Source organism: Lepidochelys olivacea, assembly GCF_965140295.1.
Source record: "Lepidochelys olivacea isolate rLepOli2 genome assembly, chromosome: 18".
Taxonomy (NCBI): domain Eukaryota; kingdom Metazoa; phylum Chordata; order Testudines; family Cheloniidae; genus Lepidochelys; species Lepidochelys olivacea.
Window position 1 is genome coordinate 27,211,609 of NC_140428.1, and position 13,795 is coordinate 27,225,403.

General features: G+C 46.7%; 1 protein-coding gene across 4 annotated transcripts; it reads left to right on the forward strand.

The window, feature by feature from the left end:
* Positions 1–3,492: 3,492 nt before the first annotated feature.
* Positions 3,493–8,739, forward strand: SMIM1 (small integral membrane protein 1 (Vel blood group)). Of its 4 annotated transcripts, none has more exons than XM_084651507.1 (4): positions 3,493–3,618; positions 5,748–5,821; positions 6,061–6,196; positions 7,433–8,739. In XM_084651507.1, the coding sequence occupies exons 3-4, from the start codon at positions 6,093–6,095 to the stop codon at positions 7,557–7,559; spliced, it is 231 nt and encodes a 76-aa protein (XP_084507633.1). In that variant the 5' UTR covers positions 3,493–3,618; positions 5,748–5,821; positions 6,061–6,092; the 3' UTR covers positions 7,560–8,739. The 4 variants fall into 4 exon arrangements, with proteins under 4 accessions (XP_084507633.1, XP_084507630.1, XP_084507631.1 ...); XM_084651505.1 differs by lacking the exon at positions 5,748–5,821 and adding an exon at positions 3,707–3,784 and having other exon boundaries at positions 3,600–3,618; XM_084651506.1 differs by lacking the exon at positions 3,493–3,618 and adding an exon at positions 3,703–3,784.
* The last annotated feature ends 5,056 nt before the right edge of the window (positions 8,740–13,795 follow it).

The following is a 13,795-nucleotide window of genomic DNA, read 5'->3' on the forward strand; positions in this document are numbered from 1 at the left end:
TAATTGGAGTTGGGGACTGGAATCAGCGCTCAATTTGCCATAAATCACTTATTCTCTCGGATTTTCCATCTGTAGAACAATCTCCGCCTCACATGGGAGGTGTGAGAGTTAATGTGAGTTTGCAAAGTGCTTTGGGGGTCCTTGGATAAGAGGAGCTAGAAAATGAAAATGATTCCCTTTGTGGGCACACCACCTGCTTTGGCCAGGTTATTCTATTGCTGCTCATTGTGCTCCTTTTAAACACAGGGTGCTGGCATAATCACTGGCTCACCAAGCTTCTCTGGCCTGAAACAAGCAGGCCTTCCAAACTTTCCAGATTCTAGCAATCACATCCAGGTCATCTCTGAGCATATTGTACAACAGGATGGTTCCCACCCACTGCTAGATATCACTAGCGCTGGCAATCTAAGCTTTAGTAATCAGTCTCCCCTTTCCCAACCTTAATGCTAAGCCACTGTGCCAGGCTCTCATACAGTGTCACTGCCAACCTCCCATTCAGCTGTGCACCCTCTAACCCACCATGGAGTTTGGACTGCTGCAAAGCCAGCTTTTATTTCAGGTTAGCTGAAATCTGTTCCTTATCAACTTAAACTGAACCAGAATAAGCCACTCTTTTTTTTAAAATAAGTGTCCACACAGGAGTTTGCATTGACTCAACTAAACTGGTTTAAATTCACATCTTTAGTTAAACCAGTGCAACCCACCATGTAGACAAGCCTGAAATGTCTTTACAAACCTAAACATCCTAGTGAGGTTTTAGGTGCAGATTCTGAGACTGGTCTCCGTTTTAGTGGACACAAGTTGCGGATAATAGATTTATGGGTATAACTGGGAACTTAGACATCTACAAGGGCCTAAAATACCAGCACAAATAATTGCCGATGAAGAATTGTCCTTGCAGTTTGGTTCCTGCAAGACTGAGACTCAGGGCTGGGCTGAAAATCTGGCCCTTAAAATGTTAGTGTTCAGTTTTCCTCTGCAATAAACACAGTAGGTGGTGTGTGTTCCTGGATCCCCATTTCAAATGTCATGGCCAAATTACTTTAACCCTCTAGCGGTGAAGTAATCACCTTAGTAAGGCCTGGTCTAGAGTCTCTTATCTCTGGTATGAAATTAAAGTTCAAAATTAAATTAAAATTATCAGTTCAAGATAAGGAACATGGACCAAGCTGTGCATTTTAAAGTGTGGTTCTTAAGGGTAAAAATGATGCCTCCTTACTCGGCTAATCTGCCTGTGCTTATTCAATCATGTCTGCTGACTTCACGGGCTAAAATTAGGTTGCACTTTTTAGCTCTGTAGCACTCATACAGCTTTGAGAGCGGGACCTGGATTCTATTCTGGCTCATGTTCCCTTAGCAGAATTATTAATTGAGTTCCCATTGCAAAATCTTCTTTGTCAGCGATGTGTGAGCCATAGAAAACCAGCTTGATTTTCAGATACCAAGACAAGTTTGCAGGGCTGGCGATTAGAAAAATAAAATCTTTTGGATTGCAAAGTGAGCGACAAACACGGAACCCCACTCTGTCATTTCTACAGAGTCACTTTTCAACTGTACCTTATTGCCATTAATAACAGCAAACTAGAAACCTGCCTTTGTGACCAAAATTTTAAACCAGTTCCATAATCAATGTGATGATCACCTCCTTGACATGCACATGATTATTCTGTTCTAACTAACAGAACAGGTCAAATACCCTAATATCTACTTCCCGGAAGACTTCCCCATGTGCATCATGCCAATTCCGTGCTGTCAGCAGGTAGCTCCAAAGCCAGTTACAAATCGAAATTGCATGTTTGTGTTTTACCCCAACCAAGATCCACACTTATGAATTTCCCATTGGACAAAGTTATTCCAAATGCATAAAACAGCCTCCTCATCTGTACGAGATTTCTGGCTGAATTATGTCACAGTAAATAAAAGGTCTGGTTCTTCAGGGCCTGGACCTTGTGACCTCATCTACACCAGTGTAAAGTGGTGATGAAACGCTGCCAAATTAGGATTCTCCACTCACTTGTACCATTTCACTCCTACTTTGCAAAAGGGCACAGGGTGACAAGAGATTCAAACCCAAAGCCCTTAGGAAGGCTAAGGATACAAACCTCTCTGCTACAGAACAGAAGAATAAATTCACAACTCAGATGGTTGCCTCATAGTTATTTGGAAATGAAATGCATCCCCGTGTGGCAGTCCCAGCCCTTTGCCTGGAGTTCTACAATGCTTGCATCCAGAGGTCTGTTGCAAAGGTCAACCAGGCTAAAGTACATTTTCCTCGTGAGCTTAGCACCAGGCTGAATCTCCATGACTAATGTCTGCCACTGCCCTCTTCAGTCTGATCTTTGCATTTTTCTAGGTGCTGTCTTCACACAGCTGATAGTCTCTTGGAAAACACCATTGCCGATGGTAGTGGGGGATGTGCCATTGCTTTTCTCTTCAGTTTTAATATTTCTAATACAACCAAACACAAAATCAACTTCCTTTTTGCATTTCTCTGTGAACTGACTACTGATGAGAGATGCTGGACTAAGGGTCCTACATGGGCAAGCGCCGTAGAACCCTGACATTGGGCCTCCACTCCAGGCTGGAGTGGACTATCTCTGGGGACAAGACAGGAGTTAATTTCTGAGGCCCCTTCAAGTGTGCCCTCTCTGCTGACATGGATGATCTAGCTGCCAGTTGTAAAGGTGATTTTGGGATGCTGACACCTGCCCACTCAGTACTGAACTGGGGCTTATGCCTGATTTCAGACAGGGCACCAGACAGCCTTCAGTTGGAAACAACAGACCAGAGCTGCATTGCAGCAAGCAATCTGGCTGTGTGAAAGGCTCTGTATCCCATCAGCAACCTTCCCCCGAGCTGTCCAGTTCCCTAATCTGCACCATTAAAGAGAGAAGTACAAGTGTAGGATTTTGCTTCAGACTGATAGTGCTGACTAGATCTCTGATGCACTGTACCTATTCTGATCTCACAACTCTGATGTAAATCTGGAATAACTACATTATGTCAGTGGAGGACAGAATGAGAAGCTCTGGATCTAGCCCAGGAGGAGTAAGGGCTGCGGGCAGGATTTCAGGGATTACAGAATATTCAAGAGTTTCCCCTGCTTGTTGTCCAGCTTCTCCCAGGGCCATGCACACCTTTCACTGGAATCCCAATGCTGTGATGGCACTGAGGTCAGAATGCTGAAATAAAGGAAGGGCCAGATCCAATGGTCAATGTTTCTGGTGGTAACCCTTATACTCCTTCCTCAAATCAAGCCTTTGGCATGCATTCTCCATTGCATGCACCTCATTTGCCTTCAGATGGAGTGGGGTTAAAGAATTTGCATGTGGGAACTGTGGAAATTTTGCCCCAGCAATTTGGTGCTTAGGTCAGAATGTACGGAGTCAGCCAGCTGTAGCTGGCACCTGTGTTTTTGTGCTGAAAGGCTCTGAACTGATGGGCCCCGCCTCCTTCCCTGCTCCTCCTCTAATCTTGGTTTAATACAACAGCACACGCAGGAAACACCGAGGCTCAAAAGCTCACAATCAACCCAGCAAGGAAAGAGCTCAAGGCAAAGGGTTATTTTTCTCCAAGAAACAGTGTGGAGCAGAGTCAGAGAAGGACTTTGATCCTCAGGTGAGAGCACGCTGCAGCTTTAAACACAGTCTCTGGCAAACTCGCTTTTCTTTTCTTACTTTTTTTCACTTTTCCACCCAATTTTCAGGGGTAGACTTGCTGAAGCCCAGCTCTGTGCAGACGTTAAGAGGAGAGGAGGAGTATAAAATCCAAGCCCATTCCAGTGGTAAACTACTTTTTACTGGTTGGTTTGGGGGAAATGGAGAGAGGCAATATGGCTTCATTTTAAAAATCTCTCAGCCAGAAGTAATGTGTCTGCTCTAGCCAACTGGTCAATATGTTATTTGAATATACTGATCCCTGGAGAGGATGTGAGACCTTTGGATCTGGAAATCATACAGAAGGCAGCTAGGGAGACACCTGAAAGGAGCAGCTCCTCAACATCCCAAAGTGCAAGGACTGACGTTGTGCTGGGTCCTTCCCTGGGACTTTAAAGGAGAGTAGGCTCCTTGTGTCACCCCTGTACAGGGACAATGGCTTTTATAAGTGCAAAAAACACCATCAGATTGAAAACCAGGGGCCAGATTCCCAGCGGGGCTGCAGCTGCAGAGTGTTGATATAACCCAGCAAAGTCAGGCAGTGGAGAGTCCCCTGACAGGGAGGAATTCTCTTGTGGCACAGGGTGCCTCCTGCCCTGCACAGCTTCCCCTTCTCCAGCACAGGAGGTGCAGCCTAGCAAAGAGGAGGCTTGGCCAGGACACTGTTGTGTCTGGCTGTTAGTCTGGGATAGTCCTGTGTGGCCTCTGGAGATGGGTGTAAATTAGAACAGCCTTCAGGCTGCTCTAACCCACTTTCCAGCAGCGCCAAGATTGGACAAATGCTAAAGTGGATTAAAGCCACCTTTGACCCAATCTGATCCGGCACCATGCTGGTCAAAAAGGGGCATCTTTAAAAATGTAAAAATATTTTGAAAAATTCCTCACAATATGCCAGGCTCATGCCAAGTTGCAGATGATAGTAAATGTTTCTAAAAACCTGCAAGATGCTACAGGGATATGCACAAAGAGGCATTTAGATCGCAGAGCCAGAACTCTGAACGGAGCTGCTGGGTCTCATCGCTAACATGGTACGTTAGCAAACACCAGTGCGACTGCTGGCACTAGCAGGTTTAGAATTTGGACCTTAATCAGGGACATTGTTATGTCAGCAATGCCAAGAACGTAAAGTCCTCTATTTACAAAACATAGGCTAGGGTCCAAGTGAAAATAATCACAGTTAAAAGGGCAAATTGAAAATACCCCCCAGGCAGCATAATTCCTCTCGGTCCTGCCCCATCTTCTCCTTCCCAGTTCTGCCCCATCTGCGTTCCAGGTCCCCTTTCTTTCCCAGACACACGTCAATTAGTTGCATTTCTAGTTTTCTTTTGTGCTGCTTCCCATAGGGCCACCCTTTCTTCTAGCTCCCTTCTGCCAGGCATGGCTGTCTCACAGCACTGGGTGCTGCGCGCCGTGTCTCAGGAGCGGGAGGGCTGGGTCATAAAGGAGGTGGCAACAACAGGAGAATTTAAAAATTACTGCAAATTAGCTGTTGTAAAGCATTATCTGTTAAGTGCCGATGGCGTGTTCTCTACAAGGCACAAATATCTGGTACTCTCAGTCTGGAAGAGCTTATGACATGAGAAACAGACAACCTGCATTGCAAGACAGAGAGTAAGGAGTAACTTTAGATAACTCAGTCTTGGTGAGAATTTTAGGTAGGCTTCATAAAATAAAATTTTACGTTTCTGTAGGGGGACCTTTCACCATGAGAATCCCAATACGCTTCAAAAACCATGGGACATACATACATCTCCTTACTGAAGTGCAGACACCTCTGGGGTGTGGAGGGCAGCAGCTAGGCAGTCCTTACTCTGCAGGGAGAGGGGGCTCTTAAGCCTTCCAAAGATTTGTGGGTGTTTGGAATCTGGACCCGAATCAAATGCATATATAAGATTGAATGACTTGCTGGAGCCTTTCACCCCAGATTGTAGGTTTATTTGCTTGGGTGAATTGGTTTGATAGTCTCAGTCTAATTCCCAATGAACAGGTGTTTACACATAAAATTATCACGAGCCCAGTTGATTGATGTACTTAGATCAATAAATGGAATCTCAGGAGTGGTTTCACAGTCACCCATCCACTTTTTTTTAGGCTTGATCAAAGTTCCCGTTCAAAGTCCTGTCAGACTTTTCAGAGGGATTCCGTTTTAACCCTGATAGTAATTGGTACGTATAGCTGTCTCAATACTTTATGCCTGTATTTCTCATTAGTCTTGACAGCTATTGATCTGGAGTCAGTAAGAGAGTGTAACCCCACATGGTCATGCCCGGTGTCACATCATTGACTGTCATTGTCAGTTTCATAAGGAATAAAGGAGAATAAACAAAAGTTAGGAAACTGCATTAAGTTTTTCCTCTTGTCAAGGCATCAGCTTAACTTGTATCTGCCTTTGCCTCCTTCCTAGAGTCTTTTTCCTTCAACCTTTTCCTTGGAAGGATGCAGCCTCAAGACACAGGTGTTCAGTACAGCAGGTGGAATGACAGTAGTCGTGATGAAGTCAGCGTGAACACATCCACTGCTGAGGTGTCGGGATGTAAAAGGTGAGACCCCTGTGGCTCGGCTGCCTAAGAGGTGTAGACTCAACAATAGCTGTCCAGAACCTATTCCTCTTGCCAAGGTGTTCCTCCTGAGCTATGGAGGCTCCCTGCAAGCCCTCTTGTCCTTCTCCTTAGCCTTAGAGAGTCTGTCAACCTTTTATTCCTCTGTGCTGGAATTACAGAAACCCACACGGTTTGACTGCCCATGGTCAATCAGCAGAGTAGCCCTACATCCACCATACATGGTCCTAGAACCAGACACACTGTTCCCCAGGATCTACCAACTGCATTTCTGCAAGGCCAACACAGATCACCTCCTGGAAGATAATGGAGTCAAATCTTCCAGGATTGTCTTTGTCTCTCAGTTTATAGCAGCGCAGAAACACACAAAGGTTCCAATCACACAGTGCCACTGTTGTCAGTGAGATTAATGCCTGAGTATTGATTTCCGAATGGGAACCAAACTTGGAATTTTTAAAGCAGAGAAATTGGGCTCTACTCACAATCTAGCTGAAGTTACAGATATAGCTGGCTGCCACGTTACGATTTTAAAAGCTAAGATGTCTGTACACAATTCTAAATAATTCCTTTGTTCTAGAAAATTGCAAACAGTGACTCAGTGGCTTACAGCATCGTGATTCTTTCCTCCACTCACCCTAACGCATGGAAAGGAAGAGATATACGACCTTTCTCTCCCCCCATGTAGACTCTGTAAGAATAATAGTAACATTTATTTCTCTAACACCTTTCCCCCTAACGTGTTTTACAATAAACTAGAATCACTTCACTTGCCACTAAAACCAGCCACCTCTTGCCAGAACACAGCCACGCTACACAACAGTTCAGGAAGTGCTGTGAAGAATGTTGTGTTGAACAGAAGCTTCAGGGAAGATTGAGGGAGACAAAGTTTAATTACTCCAGGTGGACTGTACCCTGAATTAGGGCTAAGATTTCTACTCTGAGGAGAGATGCTGTAAAATCTTCAGTGATCACAAGCAGTCAGGCCCTGGGTTTTATATTTCATCCAGGAGATGGCATAGCCCTCGCAGCCCCTTTCACAGGGCAGCTGATCACTAGTGACTGGGTGCCACCTCCTGAATCACCAGCACCACTTCCAATACCAACCTGGAGTTTGACAGCAGGTCTCCCAGCCAAATAACAGGCTAAGTAGAGCTGACTGGGTTTGCTAATGCAGCCAGGATGACTACAGCTGTTCCTTATCCCTGTTTATCTCCCCAGAATCTACACTAAGCTGTGCACTGGGAAAATCGGCATTGCAGTTAAAGTGGTTGGAGGAAACATCCTCTTTTGGACGGTTTTTGTCATTGGCTACGTGACAGGTTACTATGTGCACAAGTGCAAGTAGAAGGAACAGTGAAATTCACCGGCAGGACCCCAGGCCTGGATTTCTCTGGTGCGGTAATCCCAAACCTCCTTGTCCAGTTCCCACCCGCAATCAGGCAAGTCACCAAGCATGCATGCAAGATGCAGGAATCTTCACTATGTGTCAGATGAGCACGCAAAAAGAACCATCAGCATCAGGGAGGTGCACAAAGCCAGTGCTGGATGCAGCACGTCTTGCTGCCTACGAGAGAACTGATCGTACAGTCGCAGCTGAAGGCTCAACAAAGGCAAAGGGGGAACTAGAAAGGGACGTGCTCTCCCTCATGAATCAGCAAAATGTGCTGTTTCCAAAACCTGTCACTGCTGCCAAAATGCCCTGTATTGCAATGAGAACTCCTCCCTGGTCCTGCGGTTTCCATCCTTACCCCTTATGACACCCCCATCAGCAGGGGATCTGGGTACCGGTTTTGCATGGGCATGTTTTCTATGAGCTTCTTAATGGCACCTGCATACCTCCTGGAACATCCATATGCATGTGAAAACACCTCCATTTTGTGAGCACGTAATGGGTAGCTGTGTGAGCAAACCTGTCACTGGGCACCCAACCCGTTTGTGCACCTGATTGCACGTGCAGGAGACTTTAATCCAAATTCCTTAGCAGTCACTGGAGCCCTTTGTTGATCGCTGGGCCGACACACATACACTTCTATTTGACTATGAATTTTCCAGGAGCAAGGTGCTGCTCCCTTACGTTTGGGATCTTTCTCTTTTCAAGCCCTTATTTCTAGCCTACACTTTACTAGAGGCTGCGAGTGCAGTGCCTGGATTCACAGGATTTGCTGAACCAACCTTTGAAACTTCTTTATGCTCTATCAGTCACGTCAGCCAGGAAGATTAAAGGCTTTTGCACACAACCCCTCTACTAACTCTTCAGGAAGGCTGCATGCCAGCTTCCAGCGTAGCTGGGTTCATTATAAACCAGTGTGATGGGAACCTTTATTTTAATCATAACCTCACTGGCTTCCCCCTGCAAAGGAACCGGTTGCTCTTTATAATCATGTTAATGTTTCCTTTAGAAAACTCTCTTCCAGACCAGGGCTCTCCCACAGATTTTCAAACTGTGCAGCAGGCATGTAAAGCTCTGCATATTTCTGCAACAAAGTCAAATTGTTTTAAGCAATAAAAAGGAGATTTAAAGCCAACAGGCTGCCCATGTCTCTGATCAGTGCTGGAATATGTGTCTCAATGGAAAGGCATATACAGGGGAGACTACTGAAGTGTATCTTGCTGTCTTAGACTAATTTCCTGTGAACTGCAGCTTGAATAGGAAAGGTCAGGGAACTCTACTCTTGGAGCTCCCTGGGACTGTACATTATGTATTTGGGGTTCAACTAATTGAAGGTCCAGGGCTCCCGGTAAAGAGTCTGGGTGGGATCCAAATTCCAACCCCACCCCACTCAAGGCAGAAAGATTTGAGCTCATGCCTCTTCTAAACAATCCTGACAAGAATAATTCACCCCATCTGAGCACAACCCCAATTCCGATCCTCCAGGCAGGCCCTGCTGGTAGATCTTATCTAAGATGTGCATTAATGCTTTCCCAGGCACGAGGTGCATGCATGCAGCCTGGCCTGACACAACTAAGCAAAGGGGAGAGACTGATGCAGTTATTTCAGGGATTTAGTACAAGCCTGGTGCATTAGCCAAAGTTATGCAGATTCTGTTCTCTTTCCCCCACTCAAGGCTGTTTGCAAACAAAATGGTGGTAGGCCGTTGTTCTCTTCATGTCATTTTCATCAGCATATCCCTCTCTTCTTCCCCCAGGAGGCAGGGTTCCCTCAGGCACATGCTGCCTTTCCTAACTTCTGCTTCCTTCCCTCATTCCCCACTGGACCACAGCCCATGCAATGGAGCCTTTCGACAGGATGCTTGTAAGAGCAAAGATGCTGAGTCAACCCAGATCTGTGCTGTGGAAGGTCACACAAGGGAGAGGAAAAGCATTTGAGCAATGCTGTCAGCAGTATCTATTGCTCTGGATGGACTGGCCCAAGATGCATCTGTGGAAGAGACAGGCCAGCCCCCACATCGAACAGTCAGAGAAGCCACATTAGATAGCACAAACTGTAAACTAAAGCAGCACTGAGTATTTTATTTACCAAGGGGTCTGTTTGGTTTTTTTAAGTCACTGGTAAAGAATGAAACCTGATCTGCAGCCTTGGGGGCAGCAGGGCAACACAGAATGGGGCACTGGGTCAGGGCAGGTGCTCTGGAGACTTCAGGGTAACGACAGGATGAGACAAGGGAGCACTTTGGGTTTGATATTCATTGTACTCATTTCTCAACTTCCCCTGCTGCTGCTACCCACAATTCCATGTACTGCCCTGAAATAGCTTCTGCATCTGCTCACTAGTGTCACTGATCCCTAGGCCACTCTTACGTAGGGCTCAGAATCCTGATTATTGTGGGGCTATCTGGGAGTTTTAGAGGGTAAAAGCTGTTTAATAAGCTGGAAGCTCTCAGAGTGCTTTTCAGCCATGGATCTCCAAGCAACTCATTCACAGGACTGCTTATCAGAGGAGAGTGATTCATCCCAGCTGGGCTGTCTGGCAATCCCTACAGTGACGGTAAACACCTGTGGGGTAGGTCTAATTTGGCAGCCGTTGCCTCCTCTCCTGTTTACAATGGCATTGCTTAACTTTTCATGAGAGGAGAGATCTTGGCTTTCAAAATAACTTTTCACCAGCTATCTCATGAGCAAAATACATTCCTGACCTGATCATCTGACCAGAATGAAAGAAGCAAGCACAATTAAACCTGTCAGCCAGAAGAAAGCAACAGAGCAGAAAGACTGTACAAACCCTGAGATTTCTCCTTTGGCAATAGCCTTCACTAACCTGAGTTAATGCTGGCTTCATTTGCCTTAAAATGTGGTGCTGCTAGATGGGAGCTGCCTCTTTCCAAACACACCGTCTGACGCAGTTACTGTGGCCCTGAGTCGATGGTTGTCCAAAGTGCTAACCCAGAGGGGCAGGAGCCTAGCGTCCTCTGAGCCCAGGAAGCAACAGTGCCAACTTCCCCACACTGCACAGCTGACACCCATCAGTCAGGGGTACTTTTAGGTCTAAGCAGAGAGTTCAGCCTCGATGGCAATCCTGTGCTCCCTCCAACAGACCACAAAGAAGGAAGCTAATGGGTGCTGGATGCAATGATAGTTTTGTGATGTGATCACCTGTCCCTCCAGCAACTGGGCTCAGACCCACCCAATTAATTTCACACAGGCTACCACGGAGTGGTAACTTTGGTTGCTGTTGACCTGGCTGAGATTTGAACCAAGCAATCTCGAGAAAAAAGTTATCAGAAGAGGAGTGATTGCATTTTAAAACACTGTATGAGAGCACACAATCTTTGGCGTTGGAGATCATTGTTAGAATTGATGTGTGGCAAATTGAGCCAGTTTCTGATCTTACACCTACATAAACCCAGAGTAATTCCACTCCAGTATCTAGCTAAGGTATTTTATGTGCTGACCCCTGTTGTATCTCATGCCTGACAGTAATAATGTGTGGAAGCAATTGTGAAATACAGTTATTACATAGCACACACAGGACATAACTTGTGACATAACTTGTGCCAGTTTCTGGCATATTGCTAGGGGCTGAAGCAGTTTTGCAGAGGAGGGAATATCACAGGCCAAGGTTCTGATGCAACCGTAACACCTACCTGCTGGTACAGCACTTGCAGCTGTATCTTGATAACTGGTCCATTACATATTTAGTCCTTTCCCCAAATATAAAAGTGGCATGTTCCCAAGGAACAAGATGTACTGCTCAGGAGCTTTATTGCTTAAAAGTATGAGTCAGCAGTTTGGCCAAACTGGACTCTACCCTCATCCCACTTCCACCACAGCTTCTGAATGCTACAGGCTTGTAGTTCTTGTTTGTTTTAAAAGGACACTTGTCAACCTGTTTTCTTGGTCCAGAAACTAGCTGTAACCTTTTAGGAAGCACGTTTCCTACGTGTCAAACATCGATTTAAACAAAGAAAAAAAAATCCCATCTGTGCACCATTAAGTAAATGCTGCTAATAACGATGGCTTCTATTGCGTGACAGGCTCATTCTTGGTAATGTCCCACTGTCCTGCTGAAAGATCGTCTTCCACCTTGATTTCCACTTACAGCAAGACATCTCCATCTAGATGGATCTTTCTAGTGCACCAATAACTATCGCATGTTGGTCCCAGTTCTGAAGCCCACTACGATCCTAGGTTACGTATTTCACTGTGTATACATTGGGCCCGCTCCTCAGCTGGTACAGATCAGAATAACTTTACTGATGTGAACAAAGCAATGCTGATTTACACCACACGAAGATAATTTTTTATTGCTCCCAAACCCTCCAGGTCATGCTGAGGGGAATTATTTGTAATAAAATAACTGATAATTGAGTCTGCCTCAGCTTCTCCGGGTGACCGGTCTGCAAGGAAATGGTGAACTGTGGTACGTTTCGTATTTGAAATTACTTATAAACTTTTGGGACTGAACATTAGTGAACAGGTGCAGGTAGCTGTTTGCCAACTGGCACTGGGCTGGGGTAGTCACAGGGTGTTGATTCTGTTCCCTGATTGGATAATTTATTTAACCAACATCACTATGTTGCTAGCACCTTGGAGTGGGAAATTCACCAGTGGAAAATCTGCAGGCTGGTCCCTCTCCCTGTCCAGGGCATGAGCCTAGGGCCTATCTAAGGTTCCAGGGCACTGGGCTGGAGTATTTTTGCACTGGGTATGTAGCGGATTCCCAGCAAAGCTGCCGCACCGCTGCACGATCAGGATGGTGGTGTTCGGCTCCAGTGTGGGGCTCCCCAGGGCAAAGCAGCTCTGGTTGATCTGCAGGAGCCACTCCCAGATGTGCTGTCAGGGTCCAGCTGGGGGCTGGGACAGCCCTGCTTGGCTCCTTCCCTGGCCAGCAGTGCCCCTGCTCTTCCTTCGGGCAAGGCTCCACTGGCTCAACCCCCGCATGCCCAGGGCCCCTCCCCTGGCTGGCTGCCCCCACTCCCTGCCGAGTTCTTCAGGGGAGCCTCTGCCTTGGAGCACCAGCCCCAGCCGGCTCTGGGAGTCCCCGTTGCTTAGCAGGGACCTTCCTCCTCTGCTCCTGGGCCAGCCTGGCAGGACAATCATGCTTTCACTTACCGGCTGCTCCCATGGCGGAGCCGCTCCCAGCTGGATGGGGAATGGCGGGGGGGAAGGCCAGAGTTTATAGTAGGGGTGCTGAAAGCGAGCTAATGAAACTGTAAACCACGTGTGTTCAAAAGCAAAATTCCTGCTCACAGCACAGCTCTGGAATTCTCAACAATTGCGAAATAATGCTCGGCTCATTCTGACGGCACCAGCCAACTTTTCACAGCGTAACCCAGGGTGCTGCAGCACCTGCCCAGCCCTAGTTCCCGCACCCACGTGCTCTGCTCCTTCACTCAGCTCCCAGACATGAGGGAACATCTGCCAGGAAACTATGCACCCAGCTGCAGTTAGCCTAGGCTGTGAGGGGCCACAAGGGTCAGCCCTCAGGGCACAGAAAGCAAACAGCAGGAATCCTGGCTCACTTTACAAGTGACCTGCACAAGCTTGTTTTCCAAGCAGTAACATAGCCCTGCAGCAGTGCTTAATTTGTGCCCTGACACCTCTGGGCATGGCCGTTCATATTGCCATCAGTTATGAAAGTAAAAAGATTGTTTGAGCCCTAGCACCTCCTTTGTTACCTATTAAGTAGTGCCCTCCAGGGTCTGCAAGCTCCCCTGGAGCAGGCCCTGAGTGGCTGCCAGGCTCAGCCTGACTCAGCTTACAAGCGAGGGAGAGAGGAATGAGGGGTGGTCAGACTGCACTGGCTTGGTCATTGCTACTTCAGTTTAGGCATGAAAAGGGCTTTGAGCAGTAGGAAAGTGCATGATCCATTTACTGTTTTAGAAGATAGTATTTTGTGAGAAGGGCAGGGTGGAACACCAAACTGTCCTCCCTAGAAGGACACAACATCCCACATTCCCTATTAAACTAGGCACTTGCCCAGTCCCGGCAACAGCTTCTGGAGGGCGGAGGTTAGAGCCCCGCATGGATACAAAATTTGTATCTGCATCCAATCCACAAGCTGCAGAAATGACCCACGGATATCCACATCAATGGATTTAAAGTGGGTAGGCACAGAGTTGCAGGGCTTTAGATATAAAATTTGGATCCCCATCCACCTGTGATCTACGGGTAGCTGTAGAC